We start from the raw sequence: 24471 nt of genomic DNA on the forward strand, positions 1-24471 counted from the left end.
TACTCTCATACTTACTTTCAAGGCAAAGACCCCACAAGAAGTAACATCTTGTTGGCAAGATACCACACACCCATCTGGAGATATTACACCACTTCTCTCGTAGGAATGATCTGCACATATATGTTAATAAAAGTACAACATTTTGAAACACTTTCTTGATTACAATATAGAGATTAATAACAGAGGGGAATCTGAGAATACAGGGATTCCAGCAGGGTGTGAGTTGAAGTAGTCAAATCTGGAGCTGACAAAGCTCTGATTTAGCATATTGGGGGATGGCGTGTAGTGTGGAGGAAGAAGCAGAACATTCAGGTTAGGGCAGGAATGTAAATGACGTGATCATCTCGGATGATCTAACATCTGAGAATGGGCAGGCATTCCCTCGGATGAAGAGCATCTTCGTCTGGCTGATTATGTGCTGTCATCCTGGTGGAAATGTCACCTGTATATCTGATGTAGGAAAAGAGATAAGTTGAGTGTCCTGTGAATATGTATATGTACGTGTGTGTGTGTGTGTGTGTGTGTGTGTGGGGGGGGGGCATTTTTCCTATTTTGTTGCCTTACAACCTGGAATTAAAATAGATTTTTTGGGGTTCGTATCATTTGATTTAAACAACATGCCTACCACTTTGAAGATGCTAAATAAAAAATGTTGTGAAACAAACAAGAAATAAGACAAAAAACTGAAAACTTGAGCGTGCATAACTATTCACCCCCCCCCCCCAAAGTTAATACTTTGTAGAGCCACCTTTTGCAGCAATTACAGCTGCAAGTCTCTTGGGGTATGTCTCTATAAGCTTGGCACATCTAGCCACTGGGATTTTTGCCCATTATTCAAGGCAAAACTGCTCCAGCTCCTTCAAGTTGGATGGGTTCCACAATCTTTAAGCAATCTTTAAGTCATACCACAGATTCTTAAATCGATTGAGATCTGAGCTTTGACTAGGCCATTCCACGATATTTAAATGTTTCCCCTTTAACCACTCGAGTGTTGCTTTAGCAGTATGCTTAGAGTCATTGTCCTGCTGGAAGGTGAACCTCTGTCCCAGTCTCAAATCTCTGGAAGACTGAAACAGGATTCCCTCAAGAATTTCCCTGTATTAAGCGCCATCCATCATTCCTTCAATTCTGACCAGTCCCTGCCGATGAAAAACATCCCCTCAGCATGATGCTGCCACCACCATGCTTCACTGTGGGGATTAGAGGTGTTGGGTTTGCACCAGACATAGTGTTTTCCTTGATGACCCAAAATCTCGATTTTAGTCTCATCTGACCAGAGTACCTTCTTCCATATGTTTGGAGAGTCTCCCACATGCCTTTTGGTGAACACCAAACATGTTTGCTTATTTTTTTCTGGACACTCTTCCGTTAAGCCCAGCTCTGTGGAGTGTACGACCAAAAGTAGTCCTATGGACAGATACTCCAATCTTCGCTGTGCAGCTTATTTTTGGTCTCTTCGCTGCCTCTCTGATTAATGCCCTCTTTGCCCGGTATGTGAGTTTTGGTGGGCGGCCCTCTCTTGGCAGATTTGTTGTGGTGCCATATTCTTTCCATTTTGAAATAATGGTGCTCCGTGGGATGTTCAAAGTTTCTGATATTTTTTATAACCCAACCCTGATCTGTACCTCTCTACAACTTTGTCTCTGACCTGTTTGGAGAGCTCCTTGGTCATCATAGTGCCGCTTGCTTGGTGGTGCCGCTTGCTTGGTGGTGTTGCAGACTCTGGGGCCTTTCAGAACAGGTGTATACAGTGCCTTGCGAAAGTATTCGGCCCCCTTGAACTTTGCGACCTTTTGCCACATTTCAGGCTTCAAACATAAAGATATAAAACTGTATTTTTTTGTGAAGAATCAACAACAAGTGGGACACAATCATGAAGTGGAACGACATTTATTGGATATTTCAAACTTTTTTAACAAATCAAAAACTGAAAAATTGGGTGTGCAAAATTATTCAGCCCCTTTAAGTTAATACTTTGTAGCGCCACCTTTTGCTGCGATTACAGCTGTAAGTCGCTTGGGGTATTTCTCTATCAGTTTTGCACATCGAGAGACTGACATTTTTTCCCATTCCTCCTTGCAAAACAGCTTGAGCTCAGTGAGGTTGGATGGAGAGCATTTGTGAACCGCAGTTTTCAGTTCTTTCCACAGATTCTCGATTGGATTCAGGTCTGGACTTTGACTTGGCCATTCTAACACCTGGATATGTTTATTTTTGAACCATTCCATTGTAGATTTTGCTTTATGTTTTGGATCATTGTCTTGTTGGAAGACAAATCTCCGTCCCAGTCTCAGGTCTTTTGCAGACTCCATCAGGTTTTCTTCCAGAATGGTCCTGTATTTGGCTCCATCCATCTTCCCATCAATTTTAACCATCTTCCCTGTCCCTGCTGAAGAAAAGCAGGCCCAAATCATGATGCTGCCACCACCATGTTTGACAGTGGAGATGGTGTGTTCAGGGTGATGAGCTGTGTTGCTTTTACGCCAAACATAACGTCTTGCATTGTTGCCAAAAAGTTCAATTTTGGTTTCATCTGACCAGAACACCTTCTTCCACATGTTTGGTGTGTCTCCCAGGTGGCTTGTGGCAAACTTTAAACAACACTTTTTATGGATATCTTTAAGAAATGGCTTTCTTCTTGCCACTCTTCCATAAAGGCCAGATTTGTGCAATATACGACTGATTGTTGTCCTATGGACAGAGTCTCCCACCTCAGCTGTAGATCTCTGCAGTTCGTCCAGAGTGATCATGGGCCTCTTGGCTGCATCTCTGATCAGTCTTCTCCTTGTATGAGCTGAAAGTTTAGAGGGACGGCCAGGTCTTGGTAGATTTGCAGTGGTCTGATACTCCTTCCATTTCAATATTATCGCTTGCACAGTGCTCCTTGGGATGTTTAAAGCTTGGGAAATATTTTTGTATCCAAATCCGGCTTTAAACTTCTTCACAACAGTATCTCGGACCTGCCTGGTGTGTTCCTTGTTCTTCATGATGCTCTCTGCGCTTTTAACGGACCTCTGAGACTATCACAGTGCAGGTGCATTTATACGGAGACTTGATTACACACAGGTGGATTATATTTATCATCATTAGTAATTTAGGTCAACATTGGATCATTCAGAGATCCTCACTAAACTTCTGGAGAGAGTTTGCTGCACTGAAAGTAAAGGGGCTGAATAATTTTGCACGCCCAATTTTTCAGTTTTTGATTTGTTAAAAAAGTTTTAAATATCCAATAAATGTCGTTCCACTTCGTGATTGTGTCCCACTTGTTGTTGATTCTTCACAAAAAAATACTGTTTTATATCTTCATGTTTGAAGCCTGAAATGTGGCAAAAGGTCGCAAAGTTCAAGGGGGCCGAATACTTTCGCAAGGCACTGTATATACACTGAGATCATGTGACAGATCATGTGACACTTAGATTGCAAACGGGTGGACTTTATTTAACTAATTATGTGACTTCTGAAGGTAATTGGCTGCACCAGATATTATTTAGGGGCTTCATAGCAAAAGGGGTGAATACATATGCACTTACCACTTTCTTTTTTTTCTTTTTTTCATTTCACTTCACCAGTTTGGACTATTTTGTATATGTTCATTACATGAAATCCAAATAAAAATCAATTTAAATAACAGGTTGCAATGCAACAAAATAGGGAAAAAGCCAAAGGGGGAACACATTTATATGTATATATATCTTGGTATATTTTTTTACATTTTATTTTAAATTATTATTATCATTATTGTGTTTTGTGGATGAGGGGTGGGGGGAGGTTGATGGGTATAGTGGAGGTGCTGGGGGGTTCCTATTTAGGGCGAAGGGACCTATTGGGGAGGAGATTCTTCGTGGAGGCACATTCAGTCATAGTTTTGTTTATTATAATATTATACATTTATTTATATTTTACTTTTCAAAAAATTATTATAACAGTTTACTGTAATTATGGATATATGCAAGAAAATGGCCTTGCCGAACCCCCCCCCCCCCCCCTCCCCCCCCTTCTAATTTCCTTAATTTTGTACTTAGAGTCAAATACTTTCTGTGGCACACACACTACTTTCTGTGGTCAACATGAGCTACCAAAACGATTCTGAAGTGTGCCAGGCATTACAATCCCAAAATAGAGGGAGGGAGAGAATTTTGGCAGGCAATAAAATGGCCTTGTCGAGTTATGGATGAAACTGACGCATTTTCAGCCTGAATGCAGGATGTTTTATTTACGAGCCGGTCCACGGCGGACACCAGTGTATTTCCGGCTGTGCACATAGAAGTCGGACGTAAAATGAAAAACAATGTAAAACGAATAGCCTAATACTGCCATCTTGCTGCTGTTTGGGCTACTATTATTACTGATTTATAAACAATCTATAGTCCATAAACTACTTATGAATCCTTTGTCTTTGTAACCAAACAATATAAACGGTAAAAGTTGAAAACTATATAAAAACGTGATGCTATTCTGCATCCATAGCTTCTTCCAGTTACGAATTTGAGAGTAACGTTAGTAGGCTGGGCTACATTTATCCAGCCCTACAGCAAACCAAGTGGTGGGTCTTTCGGCGAATACATAAATTAAGGATTGTGCCTTTATTGTGACAGACCGTTTCATGGTGATCGGAGATAAATAGCATAGTAACCTATAGTTTGGTGTGGGGTCTAGTTCACCATGTGCTCATGGCAACACTGTATCAATAATGCAAACTTCAAAATAAAGGTTACTCACGCAGGTTTAACAAGCGGACCTGACACGTCGAGTGTGTCTAGGAGCACTGACTGAGCGTAACCACGATGGTAAGCAAGTTATTCCAGTGAAATCGTTGTTATGTACAATAGTTGGCTCATAGTTAGATGTAGCATCCACTATAAATACTTAGTTGAATATAAAAGTGACGTGCTTCTCTTGTTTTGTTACAGGCAAAGTTCCTGACTCAAGACCAAATAAATGGTAAGACGCGTTAGACTGTGTGCACATATTGCGCACGCTATGTTGAATTTGATAAAAGTGATCATTTTAGGCGAGTACGGCACAAGGCAGGATTGTTTATCACATGTCAAAATAATCGTGGGTATTCGTTTAATTTAATTCCTCGTATGCACAACCTGTTTATTAATCGTTTTGTTTTGCGTCACTGTCTGAGAATGTCCACTATCTTGATGATTGCAGTTTGGATAGTCTCTGATCTATACTCAAGAAATTGGCGAATAAAATGAAAACTACTAAGTTCACAGAGCCTACATTACAGGACTACTTCTTATTGCTGGATGTTGATATGAACAGGCTTTTATTCCACGAAATTTTCCGTGTGCCTGCCACAACACAATGCACCCCATTTGTGTCAACGTTCCTGTTGAGAAGACACACACAATGCATCACTTATATCACCAGTCTTTTGATAGTTTCTTCTGTTGTTGGCAAATGTAGATCATAAAACTGCTCAACAATATTTTGAATAGGATATTACAGACTGTGGAGGACTAGTTTATGTATACCAATATATAGCCTACTAATATACAATACTATGTCAGATTGGTGCTATCATGCATCATATATGCACCTAGCCCAAGATGTACTCTTAAGGTTCCTAATGTTATCTTTAGGTCCAAGGACATGTTATTTTCAGAGGTAGACTGACTCTGGCACACAAAACAGCCAAATACTCCAACTAAATGTGAATTGATACTTGTTTGCAATACGGTTCTAGAAACATCTCACATTAAAATAATTTCACAAATGCAAAATATACACTTAGTGTTTTAACCAGCTTCATCACAGTTGCAGCCAACAGTATTTTTCAGTGACAACACGTTTCTGGCGGCCTACTTCCGTTACACACAGGTGTTCCAAGCATGCTAGATAGCTAGTTAGCACAGGTGGTCCCTCTGTCTTCCATAAACATGCCCTGTAACATTAATTTATGGCCGTGTGGGAACATTAACCCTAACCTTATTTATAAAGGTGTGTATCAATTTCACTTTATAAAAAAAATATATATAATGTTTTGCTGATATGAAAGATCAGATCCTTATGCTTCCAAAACCATACTGCAAGCGATTCATGTTAATGTTCAAACCCAGGCTTGGGGCTCTTAACAAAACTCCCCTGTACAGAAGACGCCTTCATCCATGTATAATGTATAATGTAATGGAACCGAGAGTCATGATCAAGGGCTAGTATACAGTGCACCATGAAACCCATATATATTTCTATGGCCCTTCTCTTTGCCTTTCAGTAGGCAGCCTGTGTTCTCCTCTGTGTGATTGAAGCAGATCCTGACGGCTGTAATCCCTCATCAAAGATTAATGAGCGGTGACTGCAGATACTGCCTCGATTAAGACTGACCTGTAACTCCCATTGAAGAGTATAATGCTCTAGTTCAGTTTAAGCCAGCAGATCCAATTTGCTTGCTTACAACTGCGCTAAGGTTGGACAGGCTTCCTGTGTAGATTAAGACAAACTATGGCTCGGAATACGTACCTCATTCCAGGGATGAGAACTGCGTTGTACTCTGAATTGTCCCATTATCACAACTGTTACACAGAGATGATTGAACAACTGTTATCTGCTAGCTAGCATGATAATTTTCTCAGTGTAACAGTTTGGATAATGGGACAATTCGGAGTACAACACATTTCTCATACCTGGGTTGAGGTCCGTTTTTCGAACCTTGTCTCACGCTGGCTTTGTGGTGTCTTAATCTACACAGGAAGCTTGGGGATCTGTTGGCTAGTTCAGTCTGAGATGAACGGGCCTTATTCTTAACACAGTGAGTTTAACAGCATGCCTTGCCCTTAACTGCACACACAACAAACATCAACAACATGCATGATAGTCAATTTCTCTTTAACCCTCAACCATGAAAGACAACTTCCCTTCCAGTCTTTTTAAGAAACATTTGTGTGTTGGAAATGCCTAACCACTTGTGTAATCTATTTGCATACACTTCAAACAGACATACATACCCCACCAGACACGCCACTATGGGTTTCATCACGGTACCCAAACCAAAAACAGATTTAACTTTTTTTTTAAACCCAGATAAACATATTCTATCTTTCTAAATATTTAATTTATCTGTACATAAGAATATGAATCTGTACAGTGACCTCCAAAAGTATTGGAACAGTGACATATTTGTTGTTGTTTTGGCTCTACCCCAGCATTTGAAATGTACAATGACTATGGGTTTGGACTGTCAAGTGCAATTTGAGGGTATTTTCATCCGTATAGGTTGAACCGTTTCCAAATTACAGCACTTTTTGTACATAGTCCCTTCATTTTAGGTGACCAAAGGTATTGGGACAAACTCACTTATATGTGTGTTAAAGTAGTAAAAAGTTAAGTATTTGATCCCTTATTCAAAGCACTGTCACGCTCGTTATAAGGAGTGGACCAAGATGCAGCATGGTATGTTTCCATCCTTTATTTTTTGAATAGAACACTTTAAAGAACAAAAGAACAAACGAACAAACGAAACATGGCTCTAATCTAATGATCACAGGCAACTATACATAGACAAGATCTCACAAAGGACAATGGGAAAATTGCTATCTAAATATGATCCCGAATCAGAGACGATAAACAGCTGCCTCTGATTGGGAACCATACTAGGCCAACATAGAAATATAATTCACCTAGATGACCCACCCTTAAATCACACCCAACCTAACCAACATAGAGAATACAAGTTCTCTATGGTCAGGGCGTGACAAGCACCGCAATTACTACATCAAGCCTGTGACTTTACACATTTGTTTGATGCATTTGCTGTTTGTTTTAGTCGCGTTTCAGATGATTTTGTGCCCAATAGAAATTAATGGTAAATAATGTATTGTGTCATTTTGGAGTCACTTTTATTGTAAATAAGAATAGAATATGTTTCTAAAGAACTAAACAATAGTTCTTATAGCCTTTAGCCGTACCCTTATCCTACTCCTCCTCTGTTCCTCTGGTGATGTAGAGGTTTATCCAGGCCCTGCAACACCTAGCTCCACTCCCATTCTCCAGGCTCTCTCATTTGTTGACTTCTGTAACTGTAAAAGCCTTGGTTTCCGTTTCATGCAAGTTAACATTAGAAGCCTCTTCCCTACATTTGTTTTATTCACTGCTTTAGCACACTCTGCCAACCCGGATGTCCTAGCCATGTCTGAATCCTGGCTTTAAGAAGGCCACCAAAAATCCAGAAATGTCCATCCCTAACAATAACATTTTCTGACAAGATAGAACTGCCAAAGGGGGCAGAGTTGCAATCTACTGCATAGTTCTGTCATGCTATCCAGGTCTGTGCCCAAACAATTCGAGCTTCTACTTTCCAGAACAAGTCTCTCACCGTTGCCGCAAGCTATCGACCACCTTCAGCCCCCAGCTGTGCCCTGGACACCATATATGAATTGATTGCCTCCCACCTATCTTCAGAATTCGCACTGTTAGGTGACCTAAACTGGGACATGCTTAACACCCCGGCCGTCCTACAATCTAAGCTAGATGCCCTCAATCTCACACAAAATGATCAATGAACCTGCCAGGTACAACCCCAAATCCTTAAACACCGGTACCCTCATAGATGTCATCCTGAACAACCTGCCCTCCAAATACACCTCTGCTGTTTTCAACCACGATCTCAGTGATCACTGCCTCATTGCCTGTGTCCGTAATGGGTCTGCGGTCAAACGACAACCTCTCATCACTGTCAAACGCTCCCTAAAACACTTCAGCGAGCAGGCCTTTCTTATCGACCTGGCCCGGGTATCCCGGAAGGATATTGACCTCATTCAGTAGAGGATGCCTGGTTATTCTTTAAAAGTGCCTTCCTCACCATCTTAAATAAGCATGCCCCATTCAAAAAATGTAGAACCAGGAACAGATATAGCCCTTAGTTCACTCCAGACCTGACTGCCCTTGACCAGCACAAAAACATCCTGCGTTAGCATTAAATAGCCCCCGCGATATGCAACTTTCCATGGAAGTTAGTAACCAATAAACACAGCCAGTTAGGAAATCAAAGGATAGCTTTTTCAAACAGAAATTTGCATCCTGTAGCACAAACTCCAAAACGTTCTGGGACACTGTAAAGCCAATGGAGAATAAGAGCACCTCCTCCCAGCTGCCCACTGCACTAAGGCTAGGAAACACTGTCACCCCCGATAAATCCATGATAATTGAGAATTTCAATAAGCATTTTTCTACATCTGGCCATGCTTTCCACCTGGCTACCCCTACCCCGGTCAACAGCCCTGCACCCCCCACATTAACTTGCTCAAGCCTCCCCATTTATCCTTCACCCAAATCCAGACAGCTGATGTTCTGAAAGAGCTGCAAAATCTGGACCCCAACAAATCAGCTGGGCTAGACAATCAGGACCCTCTCTTTCTAAAATTATCCGCCACAATTGTTGCAACCCCTATGCAACCTCTCTTTCTTATCGTCTGAGATCCCTAAAGATTGAAAAGCTGCCGTGGTCATCCCCCTATTCAAAGGGGGAGACACTCTAGACCCAAACTCTTACAGACCTATAACTATCCTACCCTGCCTTTCTAAAGTCTTCAAATGCCAAGTTAACAAACAGATCATCGACCATTTTGAATGTCACCGTACCTTCTCCGCTATGCATGTCACGTCTGCTCCCACTCTTCCCTTCTCCTGGCACTTGAGGGCGCCAGATTACCCTGCATCACGCACTCCTGCCATCCATCACGCACACCTGCCGTCCCTCGTCACTCGCATCAGCATTATTGGACTCACCTGGACTCACTTATCACATGTTCTTTTCCTCCCCTATACTTGTCTGTTCCCTTGCTCTGTTCCCTGCTGCTGCATTGTATTGTTTTTGTCTTTTGAATTTGTTTCTGACGCTGTTCCTGTCTAGTCTCTGTCCGTTATAATTAAATGTTTTACTCCCCGTACCTGCTTTGTCTCTCCAGTGTCATTCCTTGTGACAATGCAATCTGGTTTCCAAGCTGGTCATGGGTGCACCTCAGCCACGCTCAAGGTCCTAAACAATATCATAACCGCCATCGATAAAAGACAATACTGTGCAGCCGTATTCATCGACCTGGCCAAGGCTTTCAACACTGTCAATCACTACATTCTTATCGTCTGACACAATAGCCTTGGTTTCTCAAATGACTGCCTCGCCTGGTTCACCAACTACTTCTCAGACAGAGTTCAGTGTGTCAAATCGGAGGGCCTGTTGTCCGGACCTCTGGCAGTCTCTATGGGGGTGCCACATGGTTAAATTCTCGGCCCGACTCTTTTCTCTGTATACATCAATGATGTCGCTCTTGCTGCTGGTGATTCTCTGATCCACCTCTACGCAGACGACACCATTCTGTATACTTCTGGCCCTTCTTTGGACACTGTGTTAACTAACCGTCAGACGAGTTTCAATGCCATACAACTCTCCTTCCGTGGCCTCCAACTGCTCTTAAATGCAAGTAAAACTAAATTCATGCTCTTCAACCGATCGCTGCCCGCACCTGCCAGCCCATCACTACTCTGGACGGTTCTGACTTAGAATATGTGGACAACTACAAATACCCAGGTGTCTGGTTAGACTGTAAACTCTCCTTCCAGACTCACATTGAACATCTCCAATCCAAAATTAATCTAGAATCGGCTACCTATTTCGCAAACAAAGCATCCTTCACTCATGCTGCCAAACATACCCTAATAAAACTGACCATCCTACCGATCCTTGACTTTGGCGATGTCATTTACAAAATAGCCTCCAACACTCTACTCAGCAAATTGGATGCAGTCTATCACAGTGCCACCCATTTTGTCACCAAAGCCCATATACTACCCACCACTGCGACCTGTGTGTCAGTGTGTCAAATCGGAGGGCCTGTTGTCCGGACCTCTGGCAGTCTCTATGGGGGTGCCACATGGTTCAATTCTCGGCCCGACTCTTTTCTCTGTATACATCAATGATGCCGCTCTTGCTGCTGAGCAGATTAACATCTGCTAACCATGTGTATGTGACAAATAAAATTTGATTTGATTTGTATGCTCTTCGCTTCATATTCGTCACCAAACGCACCGGCTCCAGGTCATCTATAAGTCTTTGCTAGGTAAAGCCCCGCCTTATCTCAGCTCACTGGTCACCATAGCAGAACCCACCCGTAGCGCGCGCTCCAGCAGATATTTTTCACTGGTCACCCCCAAAGCCAATTTCTCCTTTGGCCTCCTTTCCTTCCAGTTCTCTGCTGCCAATGACTGGAACGTATTGCAAAAATCACTGAAGCTGGAGTCTCATATCTCCCCAACTAACTTTAAGCACTAGCTGTCAGAGCAGCTCACAGATCACTGCACCTATACATAGCCCATCTGCAAATAGGCTGTCCAACTACCTCATCCCCATATTATTATTTTTTTTGCTTCTTTGCACCCCAGTATCTCTACTTGCACATTCATCTTCTGCACATCTATCACTCCAGTGTTTAATTGCTAAATTGTAATTACTTCGCCACTACGGCCTATTTATTGCCTTACCTCCCTAATCTTACCTCATTTGCACACACTGTATATAGACTTTTCTATTGCATTATTGACTGTACGTTTGTTTATTCCATGTGTAACTCTGTGTTGTTGTCTGTGTCGCACTGCTTTGCTTCATCTTGGCCAGGTCGCAGTTGTAAATGAGAACTTGTTCTCAACTGGCCTACCTGGTTAAATAAAGGTGAAATATATATTTTTTTAACCTGTTGCGACGACCAAACCCGGATCCGGGATTCTATTTATAGACCTAAGCTCATTACCATAACGCAACGTTAACTATTCATGAAAATCGCAAATGAAATGAAATAAATATGCTATCTCTCAAGCTTAGCCTTTTGTTAACAACACTTTCATCTCAGATTTTCAAAATATGCTTTTCAACCATAGGAAAACAATCATTTGTGTAACAGTAGCTAGCTAGCGTAGCATTTAGCGTTAGCATTAGCGTTAGCATTTAGCAGGCAACTATCACAAAAACAAGTATAGCCTTCAAATAAAATAACTTACCTTTGAAGAACTTCTGATGTTTTCAATGAGGAGACTCTCAGTTAGATAGCAGATGCTCAGTTTTTCCAAAAAGATTCTTTGTGTATTAGAAATAGCTCCGTTTTGTTCATCACATTTGGCTACCAAAAAAAAAAAGAAAAATACGAAAATTCAGCCCTCAAAACGCGAACTTTTTTCCAAATTAACTCCATAATATCAACTGAAACATGGCAAACGTGGTTTAGAATCAATCCTCAAGGTGTTTTTCCACATATCTCTTCGATGATATATCCTTCGTGGAAGCCTGGTTTCTCCTTGCTCTCAAATGGAAAAATAATTGGACCTGGCTTTGCGCTCCAATTTCGACGCAGGGACACCAGGCGGACACTTGGAAAATGTAGTCTCTTATGGTCAATCTTCCAATGATATGCCTACAAATACGTCACAATGCTGCAAACACCTTGGGGAAACGACAGAAAGTGTAGGCTCATTCCTTGCGCAATCACAGCCATATAAGGAGACAATGGAAAACAGAGCTTCAGAGATTCTGCTCATTTCCTGGTTGACGTATCATCTTGGTTTCGCCTGTAGAATGAGTTCTGGGGCACTTACAGACAATATCTTTGCAGATTCTGAAACTTCAGAGTGTTTTCTTTCCAAAACGGTCAATATGCATAGTCGAGGATCTTTTCGTGACAAAATATTGCGCTTAAAACGGGAACGTTTTTTATCCAAAAATGAAATAGCGCCCCTAGAGATCCAAGAGGTTAATTAAATAAATTAAAAACTTCTACATTAATGTGGCTGTTATGCTACCATGATTACGAATAATACTGAATGGATCGTGAATAATGATGAATGAGAAAGTTAGACAAATATCATACCCCCAAGACATGGTAGATATTTGTACATCTGTAACTTTCTCACTCATCATTATTCACGATTCATTAAGGATTATCCGTAATCATGGTAGCATCCACATTAGTGTAAAAGTATTTAGAAACATATTCTATTCTTATTTACAATAAAAGCGACTCCAGAATAACACAATACATTATTTACCATTAATTTCTATTGGGCACAAAATCATCTGAAACACAACCAAAAAGACAATATATTATTTACCATTAATTCCTCAATATTAGAAAGGTGTTCTTAATGTCTAACTTCTATTTTTTATTTAAAATGTAATATACTATCTTATTTTGTTCTTGTCTATAACTGTTCTGTACTTACAGTGCATTTGGAAAGTATTCAGACACCTTGAATTTTTCCACATTTTGTTACATTACATCCTTATTCTAAAATGAATGAAATTATTTGTTTTCCTCATTAATCTATACACAATACCCCATAATGACAAAGTGATAGAAGTTTTGACATTTTTGCTAATTATTAAAAATAAAACCAGAAATACCTTACTTAAAATGAGTTTTCAGACCCTTTGCTATGAGACTTGAAAATGAGCTCAGGTGCATTCTGTTTCCATTGATCTTCCTTGAAATGTATCTACAACTTGATTGGAGTCCACCTGTGGTATTTTCAATTGATTGAACATGATTTGGAAAGTGACACACCTGCCTATATAAGGCCCCAAAGTTGACTGCATTTCAGAGCAAAAACCAAGCCATGAGGTTGAAGTAATTGTTTGTAGAGCTCCGAGACAGGATTGTGTTGAGGCACATATCTATGGAAGGCTACCCAAAAAATTCTGCAGCATTGAAGGTCCCCAAGAACACAGTGGCCTCCATCATTAAATGGAAGAAGTTTGGAACCACCAACTCTTCCTAGAGCTGTCCACCTGGCCTAACTGAGCAATCGGGGGAGAAGGGCCTTGGTCAGGGAGGTGATCAAGAACCTGAAGGGTTCCTCTGTGGAGATAAGAGAACCTTTTAGAAGGACAACCATCTCTGCAGCACTCCACAAATCAGGCCTTTATGGTAGAGTGACCAGACGGAAGCCACTCCTCAGTAAAGGGCACATTGCAGCCCACTTGGAGTTTGCCAAAAGGCAGCTAAATGACTCTCAGACCATGAGAAGGAATATTAAAATCGAATAAAATTGTATTTGTCACATACGCAGAATAAAACCTTACCATGAAATGCTTACTTACAAGCCCTTAACCAACAGTTCAAGAAATAGAGTTAATAAAATATTTACTAAATAAACTAAAGTGAAAAAATCAAATGAATCAAAAAGTTACACAAGAAATGTACATAACAATAACGAGGCTATATACAAGGGGTACCGGTACCGAGTCAATGTGCGGGGGTACAGGTTAGTCAAGGTAATTTGTAAAGCCACTATGCATAGATAATAAACAGCATGTAGCAGCAGTGTAAAACCAAGGGGGGATCAATGTAAATAGTCTGGGTGGCCATTTGGTTAGTTGTTCAGCAGTCTTATGGCTTGGGGGTAGAAGCTGTTGAGAAGCCTTTTGGTCTTAGACCTGGCACTCCGGTACCGCTTGCCGTGCGGTAACAGAGAACAGTCTATGACTTGGTTGAATGGAGTCTTTGACATTTTTTTGGGGCCTTCTTCTGACACCGCCTAGTATATAGGTCCTGGATGTCAGGAAGCGTGGCCCCAGTGATGTACTGGGCCGTACGCACAACCCTCTGTAGCGCCTTACGGTCAGATGCCGAGCAATTGCCATACCAGGCAGTGATGCAACCGGTCAGGATGCTCTCGATGGTGCAGCTGTAGAACTTTTTGAGGATCTAGGGACCCATACGAAATCTTTTCAGTCTCCTGAGGTGGAAAATGTGTCGTCTTGCCCTCTTCACAACTGTCTTGGTGTGTTTGGACCATGATAGTTTGTTGGTGATGTGGACACCAAGGAACTTGAAACTCTCAAACTGCTCCACTTCAGTCCCGTTGATGTTAATTGGTGTGTGTGTTCCTATAGTCCACGATCAGCTCCTTTGTCTTGCTCACATTGAGAGAGAGGTTGTTGTCCTGGCACCCCACTGTATAGGCTGTCTCATCGTTATTGGTGATCAGGCCTACCACTGTTGTCGTCAGCAATGAGCAGTAGCTAATCGTGATCTTAATAAACTAAACAAAACCTATTGAATTAGAGGGATTAGAATGCTCTTGAAACCTCTGACCATAGAAATTTGACAGGTAAACTCATGGGTACACAAAACATGTCTGACAGTCCATCTATTATGTCATAATTGACCTGTATGGGGATGTCTGTTCTATTCATTCTATTTCTATGATTTGACCTCAAGGGAATAGCCATTAGAAGCATACATAAACATACCTAGAAGAGCTGAGGAAATGTGACAACCTCTTCTTTCTCACAGAATTCAAGGAATGCTTTTCACTCTATGACAAGAAGCACAAGGGTAAAATTGAGGCCAAGGACCTGATTATAGTCATGCGCTGCCTGGGGGTCAGCCCCACTTTCATTGAGGTGGACAGACACCTGCAAATCTCCAAGATTGGTACGCATGTCTGTCTGCCCGTCCTCCCACCTGTCTGTCTGCCCGCCTGCATGTATGTCTTTCAATGTTAAACTATCCCTTTCAATAAATCAATTTTCTAAATCAACCAATCATTTGATCGATCATTCAATCAATCACTCTCCCTCCATAAAACTAGATAAGTGTGGAGAGCTGGACTTCTCCACCTTCCTAACTATGATGCACCAGCAGATCCAGCAGGAGGACCCCAGAGCAGAGATTCTGGAGGCCATGAGGATGACAGACAAGCAGAAGAAGGGCTACATCCTGTCCTCGGAGCTCCGGGCCAAGCTCACCGGGCTGGGAGAGAAGCTCACTGATAAAGAAGGTAAGGGTCATAAAACACACATGCCACATGTATACGAGAGAGTTGTAGAGTGTATGTATGTGCATTGTGTTTGTTTGTTCAAACCACGCACATCCAGAATCAAGGGTGTGCATTATTGTACCAACTTAACAACATTTCTATGGTAGTAAATGTAATTGAATTACTTTGTTACTTTATTACACCAATACTGTATATTCTGTTTGAACACTTGAAAAACACTTGACATACTGTACCAGTCAAAAGTGTGGGCACACCTACTCATTCCAGGGTTTTTCTTTATTTTTACTATTTTTTACATTGTAGAATAATAGTGGAGACATCAAACTATGAAATGACACATATGGAATCATGTAGTTACAAATCAAAATATATTTTATATTTGAGGTACTTCAAAGTAGCCACCCTTTGCCTTGACAGCTTTGCACACTCTTGGCATTCTCTCAACCAGCTTCATGAGGTAGTCACCTGGAATGCATTTCAATTAACAGGTGTGTGTAACGCTTGAAAAGTGATGGGAGTGGAGTCAGGCGGAGAGAGCAGAGGATTAGGGAAAAATGCTTTAATGTCCAACAGAATAGCGTACAACGGGTGACGCCGAACACAGGCGTAATACATTCTACCCAAGTACAAACTGGTACCTCACCGGACAGCGAAAAAAACCAACAATAATAATGAACACCTCTTGACATCACAGCAACAAGCCCGCACAAACACAGGCGGGCTAACCAAACTTAAATAACCACAACAAGGAACAGGTGAAACCAATTAGACAAAACCAAACGAAAAGGGGAAAAAAAGGGATCGGTGGCAGCTAGTATACCGGCAACGACAACCGCCGAGCTCCACCTGAACGGGAAGGGGAGCCACCTTCGGTGATATTCGTGACAGTGTGCCTTGTTTAAAAGTTAATTTGTGGAATATATTTCCTTCTTAATGCATTTGAGCCAATCAGTTGTCTTGTGACGAGGAAGGGGTGATATACAGAAGATAGCCCTATTTGGTAAAATACCAAGTCCATATTATGGCAAGAACAGCTCAAAGAGAAACGACAGTCCATCACTACTTTAAGACATGAAGGTCAGTCGATCCGGAAAAGTAAGAACTTTTAAACTTTCTTCAAGTGCAGTCGCAAAAACCATCAAGCACTATGATGAAACTGGTTCTCATGAGGATCGCCACAGGAAAGGAAGACCCAGAGTTACCTCTGCTGCAGCGGATAAGTTCATTAGTTACCAGCCTCAGAAATTGCAGCCCAAATAAATGCTTCACGTTGTTCAAGTAACAGACACCTCTCAGGCCTTCATGGTCGAATTGCTGCAAAGAAACCACAACTATATGACTCTAATAAGAAGAAGAGACTGGTGGAAATCTGTCCTTTGGTCTGATGAGTCCAAATTTGAGATTTTTGGTTCCAACCGCAGAGTATGTGAACGGAGGATCTCTGCATGTGTGGTTCCCACCGTAAAACATGGAGGAGGAGATGTGATGGTGTGAGGGTGCTTTTCTGGTTACACTGTCTGTGATTTATTTAGAATTCAAGGCACACTTAACCAGCATGACTACCACAGCATTCTACTGAGATACGCCATCCCATCTGGTTTGCTCTTAGTGGGACTATCATTTGTTTTTCAACAGGACAATGACCCAACGCACCTCCAGGCTAGGTAAGGGCTATTTAACCAAGAAGGAGAGTGATGGAGTGATGCATCATATGACCTGGCCTCCACAATCACCCAACTTCAACCTAATTGAGATGGTTTGTGATGAGTTGGACTGCAGAGTGAAGGAAAAGCAGCCAACAAGTGCTCAGCATATGTGGGAACTCCTTCAAGACTGTTGGAAAAGCATTCCAGGTGAAGCTGGTTGAGTGAATGCCAAGAGTGTGCAAACCTGTCATCAAGACAAAGGGTGGCTACTTTGAAGAATCTAAAATATGTTTAGATTTGTTTAACACTTTTTTGATTACTACATGATTCCTTATGTGTTATTTTATAGTTTTGATGTCTTTACTATTATTCTACAATGTAGAAAATAGTACAAATGAAGACCAACCCTTGAATGAGTTGGTGTGTCCAAACTTTTGACTGGTACTTCATGTGTGGCAGAGATTGTATGACCGATGATTGTATGATTTTATGACCAGTAGTCATAAAACGTCTTAAAACATTCAAAGACCAGTGATGAAATTACTAGATTTGATGAGTTATAATTAAGTTGTGTGGGCGTCATCTTCTCACTTCCCTGCAGTTGACGAGCTGCTGAAAGAGACTGGCGTGGGACCAGACGGATGTGTCCACTACGAGGAGTTTGCCAAAACAATGACCCTTCCTTCTACAAACTGCTGAGCAGCCATCACGCCGGATACGATCATACTGTACAACAAAAGTGCACTGATTCAAAGCATCTGCATGCTGGCTGCCCACTAACAACATGTTGAGATGATACGTTTTTTTCTTTATTAGCTTTCTGAGGTATGTGTTTCTATAGTTATTACGTTTTCCTTATATTTCTATTATGTATCCCTTATATAGATTTGTATGTTGAAGGAAGCAATGGTGTGCCTGGTTGAAATATCTGCACTTTAAATATATAGCTAATACTAACTGGCATTGTTATAGCTTATCACTATTACCAAGTAATCACTAAAAAGCCTACTGACATTTTCACAAAGTAATGGCATTGTTCTTATTGATATAAAGAGCAACTTGATTTCTTGATAATAAATGGACAAATCATTTTGGGTCCAAACTTGCTGTAAAATTGTTTTTATGTAAATGTGAAAAAGCTTTGTAGGTTTGGATCAAACAATCTCTCATGGAGAAAATTTGTAAACCAGAGGTAGTTTACGTGGTGTGGTTCAAAAGTGGTGTGGCAAAATGAATATGTCTTTTCTGGGGCCTGGAGTTTTTCCTGATTTCATGTCCTGGTCAGGTAAAACTCTGGGTCCTATTCGTAGGCTATGACAAAATAGCATTATTATAGATAGCTTCCCTTTTCGTCTGTGCTATGACTATAGGGCTGTTTTCTTTCCTGTCAGGTCATGTGAATTGGAAACACTGCTGACCTAAGGTGGACCTTTCAAACTACCACAAACCTTGTTGTTATTCATTCCGAATCTGATATCAAAAGAGCCAGAGACAACAACGTCAATGGACAACATACCCTGTAGTTTAGTAACTATTATAGCAGGGCTGAGCGTTATGCTTACAATGTCTTTAAATATTATAATATCTATACACACACAATGTTAACTCTTAAAAGTACCCCTTCCCTTTACATTTTTTTTGCCTGAAATTACACCCAAATCTAACTGCCTATAGCTCAGGCCCTGAAGCAAGGATATGCATATTCTTGGTACCATTTGAAAGGACACACTTTGAAGTTTGTGTAAATGTGAAAGGAATGTAGGAGAATAACACAATAGATCTGGTAAAAGATAATACAAAGAAAAAAAAACAACCGTTCTTTTTTACATTTTTTTGTACCATCAACTTTGAAATGCAAGAGAAAGGCCATAAAGCATTTTTCCAGCCCAGCTGCAATTTAGATTTTGGCCACTAGATGGCAGCAGTATATGTGCAAAGTTTAGACTGATCCAATAAACCATTGCATCTCTGTTCAAAAGTTTGTATCATGACTGCCCAAATATGCCTAATTTGTTTATTAATAACTTTATGTTAAAAATTGTGCACTCTCCTCAAACAATAGCATGGTATTCTTTCACTGTAATAGCTACTGTAAATTGGACAGTGCAGTTAGCTTAAATTCTTGTTAATCTTTATGCCAATATCAGATATGTCTATGTCCTAACATTTTCTTGTTACTTACAACCTCATGCTAATCACATTAGCCTGCGTTAGTTCAACTGTCCCGTGGACGGTACACCGATCAAGAAGTTTTAAGCAATGGACTTTTACATTTTTTTTTAAAAGACAGGTTGCATTGTAGAAAACTATTTTAATTTTGTCACAACCGATTATTTTGTTCATCTGACTGCAGTGCTCTTCTGAAATTAATTATGTGAGCTTTATGTAAGGCAGGGTTACATTTGAAACCTACAGACGTAGAACCATTTAAAAAGTGCTTTTTGAAAGAAATTGATTTTATGATTCATAAAAAGTATGGAAAATGCTGTAAGTATGAAATCAAAAACTAGCAACTATAATTGAAAGATGATGGTGATCTTTCAATACTTACACTTTTGATGTCATATACAGATTAAAAAAAGATAAATATTTGACAATATCAGAATTTCTCACACATATATGGTTGTTCGTTGCAAGGGTTCATTTAACACTATACACCAGATTTCATGAACTAGATTCAGCTGCGGGATGATTGTTTCTTGAGCAGATGATCGGGGGTCTGGAACATAATTACAAATCATTTATAGACAGCAAATTGACCTCAAGAGCCGAAATCAATATAATGTGAATCATTTCAAACTGCTTACATTTGTATACGATCACATTTTTCTCTTTATTATGCGTGGGAATATTTGGGAATACATTTATTAAATTAAAACCACTTGGAGCTGATTTCCTGGTTTTTAGTCTATTATGTCCAGCAAATAACAACAACAAAAAAAATGCTCAGAAAACTTGGGTGTCAAAATAAAATGTGTCAGAGTGCCACCAATTAGGGAACCCTGCTTTACACAGTAGACTTTGTTATACTTTTTTTAAATTTAACCTTTTATTTAATTAGGCAAGTCAGTTAAAAACAAATTCTTATTTCCAATGACGGCCTACCCTGGCCTATTGTGCACCTCCCTATGGGACTCCCAATCACAGCCAGATGTGATACAGCCTGGATTTCAACCAGGGACTGTAGTGACACCTCTTCACAGTGCCTTAGACCGCTGCTCCACTCGGGAGCCCGAGTGACTTTGCAACAATTTTTTAAAATGTGTAAATCATAAAACCATTAACCTTGTGTTGATGTCCTGGCCTCCATCTGGCCCACCAGATGGTTGGTTCTCTGGCACTCACTGTAGGAACTGATTGCATGTCAAATCCATATATTCAATCATTAAATCAACTACTTTCAACATTTTCATTGAAAATAATATCCCCCTTTTCATGAAGTAGATTTTATTGAATGCCACTTTTTCTGTTGTACTATATTCTAACCAAACCTGCATTACCACTTCATATCAGTAGGTGACACTATGCACTAGCTAGTTGAAAAAGACTGATGCCATGATGGCTGCCTGTCTCTGTATTTGTAAAAGATGGTAGTGCGAGAATCCATAAATTGTTTATTTCTGCATTAGCCATTTATCTGTTATGGTTGGAGAAACGTGTTCATGTTGTCTGTTTAGAATGCTCTGTGGTGGAATTTGTAGATGTTTTACTTTTAAGACAGTGACATTTTCACCACAAACATTTGTGAATAATCACCAGCAGTGGGGAAAAAAAAATATGCCAACATTACTGGATCAACAAACTGGCTGACTAACATCTTCAATAACTTGAGAATCCCTTGTCATTTGGTAGCAGCAACAGATTGTTTCATCTTCTTTATCCTCTGCCAAAAACATTTATTAAGAATCTAGGTTTCCATCCAATTGGCGACATGTGCATATTAAAAACAATATGCAAATTTTTCCCACCAGAGATGTTTCCATCAAATTGACTTGTTGCAGATAAAAGACTGTGTGTGATGACATAGTGCACATAAAAAAACCTTATCCAGATAAATTCCCAAATGTATCGAATAACAAATAAAAGTTGAATGGGTTTCCATTGCATTTTCAACTCTGCTGATGGTTTTCTCAAAACAAATGTGTTATATACATGTAGTGAGTGTGCTCACTCTGGTATTGGCACTTGCGCACGAGCCAGCAGCGGCAGATACATGATGAGATTATTATGGACTAAAGAGCAAGATCATTTTTATTTGTCAAACGGCCACCAAGCATCGACGGTCATGTCACTCGAATAAAACCCTTGATAATTATTGGAACGAGCATTAAGCTCATCACCTTGCACTTTCACCACCCTGTGAAGTTGATCATAATTTATTTAATCTTTAGCCTAATAAACTGCATGCTTTCCTGGGGCGTCGTAGTGGGAGGACCACACAACATGTAATCGCGTGACTCCAAATTTACTTCGATATGATGGTTATTAAATAAATATTTCCTCATAAAAGCGCTTCCATCGACATTTCTCACATTATTAATTTTAAGCAACACAAAAAGATCAGACCTTGTTTAAAGTATTTTGTTTTCTCGAGAAATGTCAAGTTTACTGAAAAATGATGTTTCCATAAGGCCTTTCATAGCATTTTTTAAACCGACATGTACTTTACCCACATAAAAAGGTTGGATGTATACCTGGTTAGAGAGTCTAAATTATAAACTCCCGGTGGCATGATTGCATCAACCTAGCTAGCTAATGTTAGATATCTAGCTAAGCTACTTAAATTACATTTATAGTTGTGTTAGCTAGCTACAGATTGGATCATTCTAGCTAATTTTAGAGGACGACTAAACTGCTTAATTAAAGGGATACTTCAGGATTTTGCAATGTGGCCCTTTATCTACTTCCCCAGAGTCAGGTGAACTTGTGGATACCATTTTATGCTCGCAGATACCCATAGACTTCCAGGCACTGCGTTAACGCTAGTTAGCATTGGCTTGCAAAAGTACCTCTAACTTTCTTCATACTGGACGAAGACACATAAAAATGGTATCCACGAGTTCATCTGACTCTGGGGATGTAGATAAAGGGCCTGCTTGCCAAAACCCCAAAGTATCCCTTCAACACATACCTTGTTTTCCATGAAAATTTGTTTTCGCTCTATCATGAGGCAGGCAACCAGGCAGGCAGGAGAGGAGCTGGTGCAAATGTAGTTGTTGACAGCTGTGGTTGATAAGGCGCTGTAGTGGTTGATAAGGTGCTGTGATGAGACCCCTGTGACTGACAAGTGAATCCACCTGTTACATCGAGCATGGGGATTAATGTGTGAAATCCCGTGGACAGGGTTGTATTCACTATATAAAACAAATGGGCTGAAATTGGGGAAGGTACTATGTCAACTTGTCCAATAAATAACACCTGCTTTATTTTCTGATGCTAAACATTTTTCTATGATTTCTATGACTTGAACTAAGAATATGTCTGGAAAACGCTTTTACCAGACTTTGAAAAGTACTCAGGCAAAATGCTGTTTCGCCACACGTTTTCCGGCGGCTCTGACGTAAAAAATAAATGGTATCGTAGATTTCATTTGACACAACGTGATGTGTGAGATTACGAGCAGCATTAGTTCAAGTGCTTTGGACAAATCAAAAATACTTTATTTCTGGGTTAACTGTGATTAAGAAAACATAGATTTGTATTGTGACAAAATCTTGTGGCTAACTATATTATAAACTCAGCACAACAGAAATGTCCTCTCACTGTGTAAATATTTCTATGAACATAATATTCAACAACTGAGACATAAGTTCCAGTTCCACAGACATGTGACTAACATAAATTGAATAATGTGTCCCTGAACAAAGGGGGGGATCAAAATCAAAAGTAAAAGTCAGTATCTGGTGTGGCCACCAGCTGCATTAAGTACTGCAGTGCATCTCCTCATGGACTGCACCAGATTTGACAGTTCTTGCTGTGAGATGTTACCCCACTCTTCCACCAAGGCACCTGCAAGTTCCCAGACATTTCTGTGGGGAATGGCCCTAGCCCTCACCCTCCGATCCCACAGGTCACAGACGTGCTCAATGGGATTGCGATCCGGGCTCTTCGCTGGCCATGGCAGAACACTGACATTCCTGTCTTGCAGGAAATCATGCACAGAATGAGCAGTATGGCTGGTGGCATTGTCATGCTGGAGAGTCATGTCAGGATGAGCCTGCAGGAAGGGTACCACATGAGGGAGGAGGAATGTCTTCCCTGTAACGCACAGCGTTGAGATTGCCTGCAATGACAACAAGCTCAGTTCGATGATGCTGTGACACACTGCCCCAGACCATGATGGACCCTCCACCTCCAAATCGATCCCGCTCCAGATTACAGGTCTCGGTGTAACGCTCATTCCTTTGACGATAAACGCGAATCCGACCACCACCCCTGGTGAGACAAAACCGCGACTTGTCAGAGAAGAGCACTTTTTGCCAGTCCTGTCCTGTCCAGCGATGGGGGGTTTGTGCCCGTAGGCGACATTGTTGCCGGTCATGTCTGGTGAGGACCTGCCTTACAACAGGTCTACAAGCCCTCAGTCCAGCTTCTCTCAGCCTATTGCGGAGAGTCTGAGCACTGATTGAGGGATTGTGCATCCTGGTGTAACTGGCAGTTGTTGTTGCCATCCTGTACCTGTCCCGCAGTCGTGATGTTCGAATATACCGATCCTGTGCAGGTGTTGTTACACGTGGTCTGCCACTGCGAGGACGATCAGCTGTCCACCCTGTCACCTTGTAGCGCTGTCTTAGGCGTCTCACAGTACGGACATTGTAATTTATTGCCCTAGCCACATCTGCAATCCTCATGCCTCCTTGCAGCATGCCTAAGGTACGTTCACGCAGGTGAGCAGGGACCCAGGGCATCTTTCTTTTGGTGTTTTTCAGAGTCAGTAGAAAGGCTTCTTTAGTGTCCTAAGTTTTCATAACTGTGACCTTAATTGCCTACCGTCTGTAAGCTGTTAGTGTCTTAACGACCGTTCCACATGTGCATGTTCATTAATTGT

The 24471-nt window shown here is 40.9% G+C and overlaps 1 protein-coding gene across 1 annotated transcript; it reads left to right on the forward strand.

The window, feature by feature from the left end:
• Nucleotides 1-4302: 4302 nt before the first annotated feature.
• Nucleotides 4303-19401, forward strand: LOC139381315 (calmodulin-like 4b). The gene is made up of 5 exons (XM_071124769.1): nt 4303-4790; nt 4914-4944; nt 15291-15431; nt 15589-15777; nt 18025-19401. Exons 1-5 carry the CDS (start codon nt 4788-4790, stop codon nt 18120-18122), a joined length of 462 nt encoding a protein of 153 aa, XP_070980870.1. The 5' UTR covers nt 4303-4787; the 3' UTR covers nt 18123-19401.
• Nucleotides 19402-24471: the final 5070 nt, after the last annotated feature.

Source organism: Oncorhynchus clarkii, chromosome 2 (genome assembly GCF_045791955.1).
Source record: "Oncorhynchus clarkii lewisi isolate Uvic-CL-2024 chromosome 2, UVic_Ocla_1.0, whole genome shotgun sequence".
In the NCBI taxonomy this organism is placed as follows: domain Eukaryota; kingdom Metazoa; phylum Chordata; class Actinopteri; order Salmoniformes; family Salmonidae; genus Oncorhynchus; species Oncorhynchus clarkii.